The sequence below is a fragment of the Bos javanicus genome, unplaced genomic scaffold (assembly GCF_032452875.1).
Source record: "Bos javanicus breed banteng unplaced genomic scaffold, ARS-OSU_banteng_1.0 tig00001600_1, whole genome shotgun sequence".
NCBI classification, from domain to species: domain Eukaryota; kingdom Metazoa; phylum Chordata; class Mammalia; order Artiodactyla; family Bovidae; genus Bos; species Bos javanicus.
Window position 1 is genome coordinate 407289 of NW_026893620.1, and position 17446 is coordinate 424734.

The following is a 17446-nucleotide window of genomic DNA, read 5'->3' on the forward strand; positions in this document are numbered from 1 at the left end:
AACCTACGTGAGGGTCAGAAGAGGAGGCTGATCTAGCCCCATCTCTCCCATGACTCTGTGGGAAAGTGAGGTTTTGTGTAGATTTCACAGTACTTTGGGTCAGACCAGGAATCACTCACCAGAATGCAAGCCACCAATCCTGCAGGACATAGGCAACCTGGAGCAGGAAACAGCAGTCACTCACACACTGACATCACTGAGCCTCACACCCCGCTTACTAGGATGGGGGACAGAAAAGCTCCAGAATATGGAGACGGTCCTTCCGGCTCAGGTCTGTGCCAAGCCCCATGCCCCAGATGATCACAGGTCAGGGGAGGGCATCTTACGAGTTAATATCCTTAAAAGAAACCCCCTTTTCCCTAGAAGACATTGCTCCCCAAATATAATGTACTTCAATGTATATCCAAGTGGACTGCAAAAGGCAGTAATAACAGTACAAATGTTGGGATTTTGCAAAGCAAAAAGCTTGACAGGTACAGTGATGGTCAGTTCCGGTGTCAGCTTGGCTGGGCCAGTCTCCAGTGATTCAACCAAACACCCATCCAGATGTTGCCATGAAGGTATTTTGTGGATGATGTTTCATCCGTCATCAGAACTTCAGTAGAGGAGATCATCCTCCACACTGCAGTGGCCTCGTCCAGTCAAAGGCCTGAAGAGCAAAACCTGAGGCTTCCTGGAGGAGGAAGAAATTTTGCTTCAAGACTGCAGGGTCAGTTCCTGCCTGAGGTTCCAGCCTACAGGCCTGCCTTGCTGATTTCACATTCACCAAGCTAGATCCCACAATTGCATGAGCCAAGTTTTTGAGATAAATCTCCTAATACACATATTTAAAAATAATTCTAAAGTACAGTATAAGTAGTATGTAAATATAAAACTGAGTGCACAAACCAAAATAAACACCCTTACGTACCTGAGCTGCGATGTTTACTAGAATAAGGAAGATGATGACAAGCCAGTCAGCACCACCTGTGAAGTAATTCTTATAGGTCTTAAAACCAACTTTTCCTCCCAAGTGGTCCTCTAGAGGTAGTGTAACCTGTATATTCTCAGACTGGAAGGGGAAAAATGGCAGTGAGAGATGAAATTTTAAATAATGAACCCCAAATTTCAAGAGTTCAACAATGTCCTCCACCGCGAAGCTTTGGGAAACAGACACATTTCATACACTGTTAGGAGTGCAGGATGGTCCATCTCCTATGGAGAAGGGTGTGGGAATATCTGGCCAAATCACATACGCTTTTACCCCTGGACCCAGCCATCCCACTCGTAGGAATGTATGAGAAATAATCAAAGGTCATTCACATGAGGTTATTAACCGTTGGGTGGCTTTGCTTAAAATAGATCATGACTCTGGCACACAACAAAATCAATTAATGTATAAATGCAGAAACTTGCTCTAAAATAACATAAAAAATGATATGGAGATAATGTATCCCTCTAGATGACTGTGTCATTCAATGATAGAAACATACTTGGGGCTAGGAGGAGCCAAGATGGCGGAGGAGTAGGACGGGGAGAACACTTTCTCCCCCACAAATTCATCAAAAGAGCATTTAAACGTCGAGTAAATTCCACAAAACAACTTCTGAATGCCGGCAGAGGACATCAGGCACCCAGAAAAGCAACCCAACTCTTCGAAAGGAGGTAGGAAAAAATATTAAAAACAAAAAAAAAAGAGACAAAGAGGGAGGGACGGAGTTCCGTCCCGGGAAGGGAATCTTAAAAAGAGAAACGTTTCCAAACATCAGGAAACCTTCTCACTGCCGAATCTGTGCCGAGCTTTGGAAGCACAGAGGGCAACATAACAGGGAGAAAAAATAAATAAACAATTTAAAACTCGCAGATTGCGAGCCCTACGGTAACTCCCCCAGCAGAGAAGCAGCGCAGACGCCTGCATCCGCCATTAGCAAACCGGGGCTGGGCAGGGAGGCGCGGCGTGGGCTGCATCGCTGAGAGTAAGAATCTGGCCTGAATACCCTGAGCGCTATCTGAGCGAAATAATTTGGGCTAGCAAACCAGACTGTGGGATACCTACCACGCGAAAAGCCAGCCCTAACCTAAGACCGCCAGGCCCGCGCACGGAACAAAGGACTGAACAGAGATAGCCGGCTGCAGACCTTCCCCCTCCGGTGACAGGCAGCCAGAGCCGGAAGGGGGCAATCGCAGCCCCAGAGAGACATTATCTATAAAACTGTAAGCAGGCTTCTTTGCTAACTAAAACTTCTTGGGGGTCTGGACGGTCAACATCTGCCTGAGAAGGTGCGCCGGTTTTACATCCAGATAACCGAGTGGCAGGGAGGCGATAAGTCGCAGCATTGGCGCTCGCCTGGGAAGAGCAAATTGGCGCTCGGACCTGGGAAGAGCACAAAACGCAGGCCCAACTGAGTCTGCGCCTCTGGGGACTACCCGAGTGCCTGAACCTGAGCGGCTTGGACCTGGGAGGTGCATGCAGCCCAGGGCCAGCCTCGGATTGTTCCCGGCGGAACAACCTAGAGTCCGAGCAGTGTGGACAGGGAGGCTACACGCGCCGTGAGCGGGGGCAGACCCAGGGTGGCTGAGGCACTGCGAGCCCACGCCAGTGTTATTTGTTTGCAGCATCCCTCCCTCCCTCCCCACAGCGCGACTGAACAAGTAACCCTAAAAAAAAAAAAAAAAAAAAAAGTGTCCTCCACCGTGCCCTTTGAGTCAGGGCGGAAACCAGATACTGAAGAGACTAGCAAACAGAAGAAGATATAACAGAGGGAAACGCCTTGGAAGCTACAGGCAATAGATCAAAACCCTGTGGTTACTACGGACTACATAGGAAGGGGCCTATAGATCTTGAGAAATATAAATCTGACCAAGGAACTAGCCAAAAATGAACTGAACCCACAACACCCACAAAAAAAAAAAAAAAAAAAAGTCCTAGATATATTTTTATTATTTTTACGATCATTCTTTCTTTTTTTTTTTAATTAAAAAAAAAAAAATTTAAGTCCTCTATTGTTCCTTTAATTTTCACCTTTATATCCTATTACTTTGCAAAAAAAAAAAAAAAAAAGACCCTATTTTTTTCTTCTTCAGCAAACTTCATATATATGTATTTTATAATTTTTTGACCTTGTTTTTTTTGTTTGTTTTTGTTTTTTTCTTCTTTTCTTTAACATTATATTTTTGAAATTCTAAACTCTACTCTAGATTTTTAATTTTCGCTTTTTGGTATATGTTATCAATTTTGTACCTATAGTTTTTTTTTTATATAATTTCTGTGACTTTTTTTTTTTCTTCTTCTTCTGTTTCTTTCTCTTCTTCTTTTATATAACATTGTATATCTGAAATTCCAAACTTTACTCTAGATTTTTAATTTATGCTTTTTGGTATTTGATATCAATTTTGTACCTGTATTTTCTTTATAATTTTTGTGACATTGTTCGTATTTGTTTGTTTTCTCTCTTTATTTTTCTTATTTTTTTTTTTTTTTTTTAACATTGTATTTTTGAAATTCCAAACTCTACTCTAGATTTTTAATTTTTGCTTTCTGGTATTAGTTATCAATTTTATACTTGTACTTTCTTTATAATTTTCGCGACCTTGTTTGTTTTTGTTTGTTCGTTTTTTCTCTCTTTCTTTTCCTTCTTCTTTTCTTTAACATCGTATTTTTGAAATTCCAAACTCTACTCTAGATTTTTAATTTTCGCTTTCTGGTATTAGTTATCAATTTTGTACCTGTACTTTCTCTATAATTTTCGCGACCTTGTTTGTTTTTGTTTGTTCGTTCTTTCTCTCTTTCTTTTCCTTCTTCTTTTCTTTAACATCGTATTTTTGAAATTCCAAACTCTACTCTAGATTTTTAATTTTTGCTTTTATGTATTTGTTACCAATTTTGTACCTATAAGGACCCAATCTTCAGGACCCATTTTTCACTAGGGAGTGAGATTACTGGCTTGACTGCTCTCTCTCCCTTTGGACCCTCCTTTTTCTCCACCAGGTCGCCTGTGTCTCCTCCCTAACCCCTCTCTACTCTACCCAACTCTGTGAATTTCTGTGTGTTCCAGACGGTGGAGAACACTTAGGGAACTGATTACTGGCTGGATCTGTCTCCCTCCTTTTCATTCCCCCTTTTATCCTTCTGGCCACCTCTGTTACCTTCCTCCTTCTTCTCTTCTCTGTATAACCCCGTGAACATCTCTGAGTGGTCGAGTTGTGGAGTGCACATAAGGAAGTGACTACTGGCTAGCCCACTCTCTCCACTATTGATTCACCTCATCTCATTTGGGTCACCTCTAACTCCCTCCTCCCTCTTCTCTTCTCCATGTAACCCTGTGAACCTCTCTGAGTGACCCTCACTGTAGAGAAACTTATCATCTTTAATGTAGATGTTTTATCAATGGTGCTGTATAGAAGGAGAAGTTTTGAAACTACTGTAAAAATAAGACCGATAATCAGAAGCAGGAGACTTAAGTCCAAACCCTGACTCCAGGGAACTCCTGACTCCAAGGCACATTCATTGACAGGAGCTCATCAAATGCCCCCATACCGACACTGAAACCAAGCACCACACAAGGGCCAATAAGTTCCAGGGCAAGACATACCAAGCAAATTCTCCAGCAACAAAGGAACACAGCCCTGAGCTTCAAGATACAGGCTGCCCAAAGTCACCCCAAAACTATAGACATCTCATAACTCATTACTGGACATTTCATTGCACTCCAGAGAGAAGAAATACAGCTCCACCCACCAGAACACCGACACAAGCTTCCCTAAGCAGGAAACCTTGACAAGCCACCTGTACAAACCCATACACAGTGAGGAAACGCCACAATAAAGAGAACTCCACAAACTGCCAGAATACAGAAAGGACACCCCAAACTCAGCAATTTAAACAAGATGAAGAGACAGAGGAATACTCAGCAGATAAAGGAACAGGATAAATGCCCACCAAACCAAACAAAAGAGGAAGAGATAGGGAATCTACCTGATAAAGAATTCCGAATAATGATAGTGAAATTGATCCAAAATCTTGAAACTAAAATGGAATCACAGATAAATAGCCTGGAGACAAGGATTGAGAAGATGCAAGAAAGGTTTAACAAGGACCTAGAAGAAATAAAAAAGAGTCAATATATAATGAATAATGCAATAAGTGAAATTAAAAACACTCTGGAGGCAACAAATAGTAGAATAACAGAGGCAGAAGACAGGATTAGTGAATTAGAAGATAGAATGGTAGAAATAAATGAATCAGAGAGGATAAAAGAAAAACGAATTAAAAGAAATGAGGACAATCTCAGAGACCTCCAGGACAATATTAAACGCTACAACATTCGAATCATAGGGGTTCCAGAAGAAGAAGACAAAAAGAAAGACCATGAGAAAATACTTGAGGAGATAATAGTGGAAAACTTCCCTAAAATGGGGAAGGAAATAATCACCCAAGTCCAAGAAACCCAGAGAGTACCAAACAGGATAAACCCAAGGAGAATCACCCCAAGACACATATTAATCAAATTAACAAAGATCAAACACAAAGAACAAATATTAAAAGCAGCAAGGGAAAAACAACAAATAACACACAAGGGAATTCCCATAAGGATAACAGCTGATCTTTCAATAGAAACTCTTCAAGCCAGGAGGGAATGGCAAGACATACTTAAAATGATGAAAGAAAATAACCTACAGCCCAGATTATTGTACCCAGCAAGGATCTCATTCAAGTATGAAGGAGAAATCAAAAGCTTTTCAGACAAGCAAAAGCTGAGAGAATTCTGCACCACCAAACCAGCTCTCCAACAAATACTAAAGGATATTCTCTAGACAAGAAACACAAAAACGGTGTATAAACTCGAACCCAAAACAATAAAGTAAATGGCAACGGGAACATACTTATCAGTAATTACCTTAAATGTAAATGGGTTGAATGCCCCAACCAAAAGACAAAGACTGGCTGAATGGATACAAAAACAAGACCCCTACATATGTTGTCTACAAGAGACCCACCTCAAAACAGGGGACACATACAGACTGAAAGTGAAGGGCTGGAAAAAGATTTTCCATGCAAATAGGGACCAAAAGAAAGCAGGAGTAGCAATACTCATATCAGATAAAATAGACTTTAAAACAAAGGCTGTGAAAAGAGACAAAGAAGGTCACTACATAATGATCAAAGGATCAATCCAAGAAGAAGATATAACAATTATAAATATATATGCACCCAACACGGGAGCACCACAGTACGTAAGACAAATGCTAACAAGTATGAAAGGAGAAATTAACAATAACACAACAATAGTGGGAGACTTTAATACCCCACTTACACCTATGGATAGATCAACTAAACAGAAAATTAACAAGGAAACACAAACTTTAAACGATACAATAGACCAGTTAGACCTAATTGATATCTATAGGTCATTTCACCCCAAAACAATGAATTTCACCTTTTTCTCAAGCGCACATGGAACCTTCTCCAGGATAGATCACATCCTGGGCCATAAAGCTAGCCTTGGTAAATTCAAAAAAATAGAAATCATTCCAAGCATTTTTTCTGACCACAATGCAGTAAGATTAGATCTCAATTACAGGAGAAAAACTATTAAAAATTCCAACATATGGAGGCTGAACAACACGCTGCTGAATAACCAACAAATCACAGAAGAAATCAAAAAAGAAATCAAAATTTGCATAGAAACGAATGAAAATGAAAACACAACAACCCAAAACCTGTGGGACACGGTAAAAGCAGTCTTAAGGGGAAAGTTCATAGCAATACAGGCACACCTCAAGAAACAAGAAAAAAGTCAAATAAATAACCTAACTCTACACCTAAAGCAACTAGAAAAGGAAGAAATGAAGAACCCCAGGGTTAGTAGAAGGAAAGAAATCTTAAAAATTAGAGCAGAAATAAATGCAAAAGAAACAAAAGAGACCATAGCAAAAATCAACAAAACCAAAAGCTGGTTCTTTGAAAGGATAAATAAAATTGACAAACCATTAGCCAGACTCATCAAGAAACAAAGGGAGAAAAATCAAATCAACAAAATTAGAAACGAAAATGGAGAGATCACAACAGACAACACAGAAATACAAAGGATCATAAGAGACTACTATCAACAATTATATGCCAATAAAATGGACAACATGGAAGAAATGGACAAATTCTTAGAAAAGTACAACTTTCCAAAACTGGACCAGGAAGAAATAGAAAATCTTAACAGACCCATCACAAGCATGGAAATTGAAACTGTAATCAAAAATCTTCCAGCAAACAAAAGCCCCGGTCCAGACGGCTTCACAGCTGAATTCTACCAAAAATTTAGAGAAGAGCTAACACCTATCCTGCTCAAACTCTTCCAGAAAATTGCAGAGGAAGGTAAACTTCCAAACTCATTCTATGAGGCCACCATCACCCTAATACCAAAACCTGACAAAGATCCCACAAAAAAAGAAAACTACAGGCCAATATCACTGATGAACATAGATGCAAAAATCCTTAACAAAATTCTAGCAATCAGAATCCAACAACACATTAAAAAGATCATACACCATGATCAAGTGGGCTTTATCCCAGGGATGCAAGGATTCTTCAATATCCGCAAATCAATCAATGTAATACACCACATTAACAAATTGAAAAATAAAAACCATATGATTATCTCAATAGATGCAGAGAAAGCCTTTGACAAAATTCAACATCCATTTATGATAAAAACTCTCCAGAAAGCAGGAATAGAAGGAACATACCTCAACATAATAAAAGCTATATATGACAAACCCACAGCAAACATTATCCTCAATGGTGAAAAATTGAAAGCATTTCCTCTAAAGTCAGGAACAAGACAAGGGTGCCCACTTTCACCATTACTATTCAACATAGTTTTGGAAGTTTTGGCCACAGCAATCAGAGCAGAAAAAGAAATAAAAGGAATCCAAATTGGAAAAGAAGAAGTAAAACTCTCACTATTTGCAGATGACATGATCCTCTACATAGAAAACCCTAAAGAGTCCACCAGAAAATTACTAGAAATAATCAATGACTACAGTAAAGTTGCAGGATATAAAATCAACACACAGAAATCCCTTGCATTCCTATACACTAATAATGAGAAAACAGAAAGAGAAATTAAGGAAACAATTCCATTCACCATTGCAACGAAAAGAATAAAATACTTAGGAATATATCTACCTAAAGAAACTAAAGACCTATATATAGAAAACTATAAAACTCTGGTGAAAGAAATCAAAGAGGACACTAATAGATGGAGAAATATACCATGTTCATGGATTGGAAGAATCAATATAGTGAAAATGAGTATACTACCCAAAGCAATTTATAGATTCAACGCAATCCCTATCAAGCTACCAACAGTATTCTTCACAGAGCTAGAACAAATAATTTCACAATTTGTATGGAAATACAAAAAACCTCGAATAGCCAAAGCGATCTTGAGAAAGAAGAATGGAACTGGAGGAATCAACCTACCTGACTTCAGGCTCTACTACAAAGCCACAGTTATCAAGACAGTATGGTACTGGCACAAAGACAGAAATATTGATCAATGGAATAAAATAGAAAGCCCAGAGATAAATCCACGCACATATGGACACCTTATCTTCGACAAAGGAGGCAAGAATATACAATGGATTAAAGACAATCTCTTTAACAAGTGGTGCTGGGAAATCTGGTCAACCACTTGTAAAAGAATGAAACTGGACCACTTTCTAACACCATACACAAAAATAAACTCAAAATGGATTAAAGATCTAAACGTAAGACCAGAAACTATAAAACTCCTAGAGGAGAACATAGGCAAAACACTCTCCGACATACATCACAGCAGGATCCTCTATGACCCACCTCCCAGAATATTGGAAATAAAAGCAAAAATAAACAAATGGGACCTAATTAACCTTAAAAGCTTCTGCACATCAAAGGAAACTATTAGCAAGGTGAAAAGACAGCCTTCAGAATGGGAGAAAATAATAGCAAATGAAGCAACTGACAAACAACTAATCTCAAAAATATACAAGCAACTCCTACAGCTCAACTCCAGAAAAATAAACGACCCAATCAAAAAATGGGCCAAAGAACTAAATAGACATTTCTCCAAAAAAGACATACAGATGGCTAACAAACACAAGAAAAGATGCTCAACATCACTCATTATCAGAGAAATGCAAATCAAAACCACTATGAGGTACCATTTCACACCAGTCAGAATGGCTGCGATCCAAAAGTCTACAAATAATAAATGCTGGAGAGGATGTGGAGAAAAGGGAACCCTCTTACACTGTTGGTGGGAATGCAAACTAGTACAGCCACTATGGAGAACAGTGTGGAGATTCCTTAAAAAACTGGAAATAGAACTGCCTTATGATCCAGCAATCCCACTGCTGGGCATACACACTGAGAAAACCAGAAGGGAAAGAGACACGTGTACCCCAATGTTCATCGCAGCACTGTTTATAATAGCCAAGACATGGAAGCAACCTAGATGTCCATCAGCAGATGAATGGATAAGAAAGCTGTGGTACATATACACAATGGAGTATTACTCAGCCATTAAAAAGAATGCATTTGAATCAGTTCTAATGAGGTGGATGAAACTGGAGCCTATTATACAGAGTGAAGTAAGCCAGAAGGAAAAACATAAATACAGTATACTAACGCATATATATGGAATTTAGAAAGATGGTAACAATAACCCGGTGTACGAGACAGCAAAAGAGACACTGATGTATAGAACGGTCTTATGGATTCTGTGGGAGAGGGAGAGGGTGGGAAGATTTGGGAGAATGGCAATGAAACATGTAAAGTATCATGTGGGAAACGAGTTGCCAGTCCAGGTTCGATGCATGATGCTGGATGCTTGGGGCTGGTGCACTGGGATGGCCCAGAGGGATGGTATGGGGAGGGAGGAGGGAGGAGGGTTCGGGATGGGGAACACATGTATACCTGTGGCGGATTCATTTTGATATTTGGCAAAACTAATACAATTATGTAAAGTTTAAAAATAAAATAAAATTGGAGAAAAAAAGAAAGAAACATACTTGGGGTTCAAAATATTAGCCAAATTCAGTAAACTGAGTTCAAAGAGAGAGTTGGAGTAATATGAGTTTGGACAGCACATTGCAAGCATATGATCTGAATCTATTTGGTTCCTAAGTTTCAGAGAGTGATTCCTGAGTTTAGAAAGTGAACAGCTAATCTGAATACTTATCAGGATCATTCAAGGCTCCTGGGCTTGGATATTGAGGGTTTGGTTATCAAGGGAATATGTTAAGGGAGATCTAGTGCATTTCAGCATTTCTGTCTGGAGGACTTAGAATGCATTATAGAGTCACAGAAGGCTAGGATGCTCTTGCCTCTATCCTGGCCACTGGGATTCAAGGTTGATAAGATGTGGTTCTCAGTCTTGAAAGGTAAGAAAGGAGGACAGGAACTAACACTGAAGTGTGTACCAGGTGTCAGGTCCTTGCACACATTACCTCTGGCCTATCACAAACCATCTGACACCGAGGCAAAATACTACATCAGTCACATGCAGTTGCTAGAGTATTCCAACACATAGGAAAAGTAGCTGATTTAACGTGGCAACAGCAGGACTCAGTCTAAGGGGGTCTTCACATTAAGCCTTTGGATGCATAAGGGAAGCTGGGGGCCACCAGCATGAATAGGATGTAAGTAGGGTAAACTGATGAGTTCTCAATCAGTGTGAGTCACATAAAACCAGAAATTCATAGCAATACACCCGCTTCTGGTTTCCATAAGATTCTCCATCCTACACCCAAAGGGGAACCCCAAGCAGGCTTGCTTCCCTCATGCTCTTCTAACTCTACCAATTCCGTGGAACAAGACTTTGGGAACGTTAGGGTCTACTTTGGGACAAATGAAGATGTCATGAGCAGAGCAGACTGAAGGTCCATGAGACCACCAAGAGCACACAGACCCGGGCACACTGCAGAAAGAGAAACTCACTTCTTGGTCTTCTGGAGCCGCATCTTTCAATGAGGGTCTGGGAGATTGGAGAGACTGAACCAAAGACTCAGAGATCACAGTAGGAGTTCCTGGAACTGCAGATGGTTCAGACTGCTCATTGCCCTTCTCAAAAAGGGAAAAAATATCTACCCTGGATTTCAGGAACTCAGAGTAAGTTCCTCTTTCCACCATTTTGCCCTAAAATTAAAAAGTTGAGAAGAATTAATTTATATTTGATAATATTAAACCAACCTAAATACTAATAAAAAAAGTTATATGGTTTTAAATTATGATTTTTGAAAAAAAAAAAAAATCCCTGGGTCTAGAATTCTTGTTGAGAAATCTAGTTCAGTCAACTCAGTACAGAACTGAGCTTTGCATTCTCTGCCAAACCCTGTCCCTATGGTAGGTGCTGAGGGATATGAAAGAAATGTGTGCTCGTGTCAAAAATGGAGGCCATTGACATGACTACCCTGGGCATTTGGGGAAGGAAGAAGTACAGAGGTTGATGGGAGAATCAGCACAGTCTTCTTAGACAGCATGGAAATTGACAGAAGCCTCGTGTGACAATTCCAGGAAAGAAATTTATACTTAGTCCAGAGGTGGGCACAAGCACATCTGCATACAGGTAAGAGTCTCTCATGAAATCTTCACTGACCACTGTCACTGTCACACTATCATGTGCCCGGCTGGGATAATAGGAACCAGCCCCAGACAGCAAACCCGTGAGAGGCCTCTCCTTGGTCTACAACTGCCCCCACACACTCAGCAAATTCCCAACTGAAAATTCAATATTCCACCTGATAAAGTAATTAAACAAGGAGGCCATTGGGCTGGGGTGGCTCTAAGGCCTTGGCAGTCTGTGCCCACAAACCAAAACCTAAGCCAGAATCAATGCACTCAGATCCGAGAAAAAACTTAGGACCAACCAACCACAAGCAGCCAACTAGGCTTCCCCAAATCAGGCAACTGCTTAAGCTACAGCCAATCAAATCATTTTCTTTGAACACATGTGACACATCCTTGCACAGTTTCCCTCCCTTACAAAGTCATATAAAATGATGTACAGATGTTTCACTATCTTCTGACTGCATGAAACCAGATTCAGCTGATTCACTCAGTAGCAAATAAAACATCAGGGGAAAAAAAACTCAGAATGCAAAACACATCAAATGAGAGCAGCTGTGGTTAAGGCAGCTCAGGTGGAGGAGCCGGCCAGGACCCTCACTGGACCCCTCTCACCCTCTGCCCTGAGGGGGTCCACTGGGAGAAATGTAGGGAAGCCTTTGGGTACCATCAGATACTGCAGAACTAGAAAATTATGCAGGATATATTGTGTCTTGTTCCACTTGGGAGGCAAAATTCACACACCTCTTTAATGAAATCACCACTCACCACATCAAATCAGTAATATGCATGATGAAATGACTGGTGGTACAAAGACAGCAATTTCACTCAACAGTCAAGCACTGACAATTCTGGGTGATGAAGGGATAGCCATCTGCTCTGAAGAGAGGGACCCAACAGTGAGGATAGACCCCAAATCAGGCAGGGGTGCTCACCAGTGGCCAAATAGTTGTTTTCTTAGTACTAAAACTGGGGGTAGTATCCTCAAAAGAAGAAATAAGGGGACCCCAAAACATCTAGAGATGGGCAAAATAGGTTATACTCCTGACCACTGATCCTGTACTCATAACACTATGAACATTGGAGTTTACACACTAGAATCACCCACTCTGCACATGATATCAACTGCTCTCGAGCTTGAGAACCCTTAGCCCCTCCTCCCATTCCTAGGGAGTGGAGAAGGACTAACACATGGAACTGCTTCTAGAGAGGCAGGGGTTCTGTATCTTAATAATCTTTCTTGCAGCAGAGATTCTTTTCAGAAGTCAGGGATCTGACCAAGGGCCTGTGGAGTAGTCAGAGGTTAACGATAGAGGTGATGAGATCCAGAGGCAAACAAGCCAAAGAGTGAAGCATCGAACGACCACCAAGTCTGAACACTTCTCACTAATCTCCACCCCACCACCAGCCATGCTAGGAGCTGTGGACTGGATGGTGCCCCCTCCTCAAAAAGATGTGCTCAAACATGACACCTGTGAACATGACCTTATTTGGATACAGGGTCATTGCAGATGTAATCAAGTTCAGATGAGGTCACACTGGAGCAAGGTGACCCTAAAACCAGTAAGACTGATGTCACTATGAGAACAGAAGAGACCCAGACTGACACAGGGACAACGGCCATGTGACATTAGAGCCAGAGACCACAGCGCTGCAGCTGGAAGCCAAGGAACACCAAGTAAGGCCCGTGAACATCAGAGGCTGATCCTTCCCTGGAGCCTTCAGGGGGAGCACAGCCCTGCCAGCACCTGGATTTGGGACCAATAGCCTCCAGAAGAGGGAGATGATAGACTCCTGTTGTCACCTAGCTTCTGGTGCTGTGATACGGCAGCTCTAGAAACTGAATCTCTAGCCTGAGCCCACACTTCTGTCGTCTCAGCTTTACTAAGACTCCTAACTGCTTCTTCTGTCACCGCTCCAGTGACCATCAGAGAAATCTCTTAACTCCCACATCAGATGACATCCCTCCTCTGCTCTGGACCATCCGATGGCTTCCATCCCACAACCACCCATTGCCCACTGCTCGGAGACCAGCTCCCTCCCGTCCCCCTGTTCACTCTCAGACACGCTGGTCTTCCTGCCGTTCCTCCAACCTGCCATGTCAACTCCTTTTTGGACCCTCTGCCTCAGACCCCCTCCCCCTGGTGACTGTGTGGCCACCACCTTCATGTCACTCAGACCCCATGAGGCACCAGCTCCTCAGGGAGGCCAGAATGTCACCTTCTTTGTCACATCCTCCCCATAAGAACAGGAGCCCCATGAAGGCAGGGCCTTGTCCTCCTGCCACACAGGTTCCCACACATATTGGAGACATAGAGACCTGGGCAGGGAGACCAGCAACTGGAGACACCAGCATAGAGGACGTCTCTGACCTGGGTGCTCAGCTACCCAACCTCACTTCTGGTGTTAATGGAAGATGCTCTTCTGGCAAATTATGTATGACAATGACCTGGATACCAACAGATCTTAGAATCTCTCATTTCTAAGTGATATACTTTGACTTAAGTCATGGAAGAGGAAAGTAAAAAGTTCTAAATAAAGTTGCAGCATTATCCTTAACAAAATTCATTAGAATAGTGATGATTCAATAACCCTGTGGTTGCACTTTTATACACTTCAGGGTTTATGTGGCTTAGAGTGTAATAGTGACATTTCTACAGGGCTTTAGGTTCATCCTCCAAAGCATGAACACCAGCTCTGGGAAGAAGGGGGCAAAAAACTGAGGGAGAAGAGGGCATTTACCATGAACCCAAGGAGAGTGACCTGCAGGGAGGTCTGTCCTTCAACACACCTGAGTGCTAGCAATTCCATGGATTTCTAGAAATTACTTACATCTTTCAATATCAGAATCTGACTTGCATCTTTTAGGTATTGCAACTGATGAGTGACTAAAATTGTGATCTTCTCCTTCAAGGCCTGACGAACACACCTACAAGGGTAAAAGGCACAGTAAGCAAAAGCACATTAATGGAGTGCCTCAAACTGAAAACTTATATTTTGAAAACAGTGAGACAAAGACCACGCAGCAGTGAAAGATCTTTAGTTTAAATATCAAATCAATAATAAAAATTAAATAAACATAAATCAATTAATCCAAATAGGTACTTAAATTTATCAGCAGCAAATTTGAATCTAGTGCTATTAAAAATTCTTAAAACCAGTCTACTGAAGGAGGCAAAAACAGCCAAGTTTTTTCCTCTAAAACTCAGCTTAACAATTATTTACATGTTTCATAAAGGAGAACAACTGAGTAATACTGAGATCTCAAAACTTGACTAAACTAAAACACTATTTTATTGCTATTCGGGAATGAGAGAAGAGGGGTCCATGTCATTTAAAAATGTGTACATTCTTTGCTTTCTAGGTGATTATTTATAATTAATGATGTAAATATTCACAACAAAAAATTAATAGATTCTTGGTCATCTTTGCCAGAGTGCATTTGCTAGACACGTGTTCCTAAAGAATATCAGATAGAAAATGAATGCCAGCAGGGCCTCCATCAGTCACTACAGCATTCCCAGTTCCATCCAGGAAGCAAGTCTTCTTTCTTTTGGAGTTAACACCTTCCACATACGAAAGTAAAAAAACAGAATCCAAATGGCCCAAATCACAGTGGAAATCACCCAATGGCTCAGAGCACCCACCAGTTCTCTTAGTCAAGACACCCCTCACTATTCAACCTTAAATTGTTTTCACAGTAAAAAACAAACAAACAAACAAAAAAAAAAACTACTCCTACATTTCAAATGTAGACCCCTAGGAACTCAGCCCCAGTGTCATCCCACAAAGTCCACAACTCCTCCAGGGAAGCTAGTGGGTCTGGGGCCCCAGTGACCACAGGCAGGGCTCCAGGCAGGTACTCTGGGAGCCCGAGCCCCTTGCAGAGCAAATCGCAGGAACCTGGGCCAGAGCTCAGCCTATGAGTGAATCAGATGGAGAGTCTGGAGGCAGCAGGCTGCAGCTCAGTCCCTCTCATGAGCCTGACATCAGATGAGCAACTTAACCTCAGTTTCTTCATCTCAAAACAAGATCAAACAACTCATCCACATGTTCTGAGAAATCAAATCACCAACCTACTCAGCAAATGTCAGCTTTCTTTTCCACTTCTCTCTAACCACGAGTGGTCACGTGCTTTGGACTTGGGTCAGAAAACTCTTGAGGAGACACTCTGGACACTGAGTCTGTGATCAAAAACAAGACTCTGGAATGTAAACACATATACCATATGTTCGCTAAGTCCAAAAGGATTCATTTTTACATTTTCACATGTGTTAGTTAGCTCAGCATTCATACCTAAGTTTCTTGACTAACACCTTTTCAAATTTAGTACTAAAACAGATTTTTTTCTCCTTGATTCATAATTGCCTGCCAATAATCCCTAAAAGTGGATGTTAATCAAATCTGACAGGGTGTTGTGTCCAAGATGAACCAACCAAAAAGTTTTAAGATGTTTTCTTCCTAACATCCCATCACAAATGAGGTAATACAAATAATTACAATGAAGAGATCATTTAATGCCTTTGAATTTTTCATAAATGATGCTTTTATCCATATCACTAGAAAAATACACTATTTTCCAAGTTTGTAAAGATTTCCAAGTCATGCCATAGAAATGATTGAGTCAGCAACCAGTTGAATAACAGTTATTCCTATATAAAGGCTGTGTTAATTCTATGATCCCACATATAATCCTATATAAGGGCTGTATTAAGAGGGGACACATCCTGTGGTGGAGGTGATACAAATCAGACAGACAGAGTCCCCACCTCCATTCATTCAATCAGCAGAGGTTTGCTGAGGAGCCAGGCACTGTCCTAAGTGCTGAGGACCCACCCACAGGTCAAGATAGAAGACAATACTCTGCACCATGTAGAGGACACCCTGAACAAGTATAGAAAATGTGCTATTGGGCTGTGACCTGTGCTCTGAAGGAAAAAGAAGAGCAGCTGCTGTCTTAGATGTGGAGACATGGGAGCCCTGTGACTCTCTGGGGAAACATTCTGGAAGAAGGCACAGCAGGTGCAGGGTTCCTGGGACAGAACACGCTGGGCTGAGGTGCCTTCCCGCATTCATAGTTTATGGGTGGCAGGCGGTGGTGGTGGTTTAGTGGCTAGGTCGTGTCTGTCTGACTCTTGCAACCCCATGGACTGAGCCCACCAGGCTCCTCTGTCCATGAGATTTTCCAGGCAAGAATACTGGAGTGGGTTGCCATTTTCCTCTCCAGGGGATCTTCCTGACCCAGGAGTCGAACCCGGGTCTCCTGCACTGCAGGCAGATTCTTTCCCAACTGAGCTACAATGGGTGGCAGGGGGACTCATAAATGGTCAAGTGCACCCACTGAGGGCTGTGGGAAGACGAAGGGCAGGGCGGCCCCTGGAGGAGAAGGAGGGAATGGCAGGTCCCTTCTTCCACCTTCCTTCTGTGTCCTGTGCACTGCTCCCTGGCTCTGGGACAGAGGGACCAGTGTGTACAGACAGACAGGGGTGAGAAAGGAGCCCCACAGAGCCAGCACAGCTGGACACCGAGTGGGTGTGCAGATGAACTGGAAAGGCTGATGGGAGCAGACAGCAAGGAAGCCTGTTTGTTTGAGGACCTGGAGCTGCTTTGTGAATGTGGTGGTGGGTGGAGGTGAGGTAGGGGGAGGTGTGTCCATGAAGGGCTGGAGCAGGTGGGTGAGCTGTGTAGACAGCAGCATGGGAGTCTGATCAGGACAGACCCCAAGATCTGATGATGCAGGAGGCAGGGGTCTAGTGATGTGGGGCTGAACCAGGATGGGATCCATGGCTGGACACAGCTAAGACTGCATCAGTTCACATAAGGCCCTCACCTTCTGTAGCTGATAGAATCCACTGTGTTCACAGC

At 42.0% G+C, this 17446-nt stretch overlaps 1 protein-coding gene across 4 annotated transcripts in view; it reads right to left on the reverse strand.

Annotated features, from left to right (window-relative positions):
- LOC133243936 (ATP-binding cassette sub-family C member 4-like) overlaps positions 1 to 17446 on the reverse strand; it is a 590639-nt gene that overhangs the window by 313400 nt on the left and 259793 nt on the right. For 3 of the 4 annotated variants that reach the window (XM_061410638.1, XM_061410643.1, XM_061410644.1), the window contains 4 exons: positions 14414 to 14510; positions 10955 to 11152; positions 911 to 1051; positions 120 to 157 (listed from right to left, as the gene is read on the reverse strand). The exons of the other annotated variant lie outside the window; for it this stretch is intronic. In XM_061410638.1, the coding sequence (XP_061266622.1) occupies positions 120 to 157; positions 911 to 1051; positions 10955 to 11152; positions 14414 to 14510 (474 nt within the window). The remainder of the gene's footprint in view (positions 1 to 119; positions 158 to 910; positions 1052 to 10954; positions 11153 to 14413; positions 14511 to 17446) is intronic. 4 annotated transcript variants of the gene reach the window in all.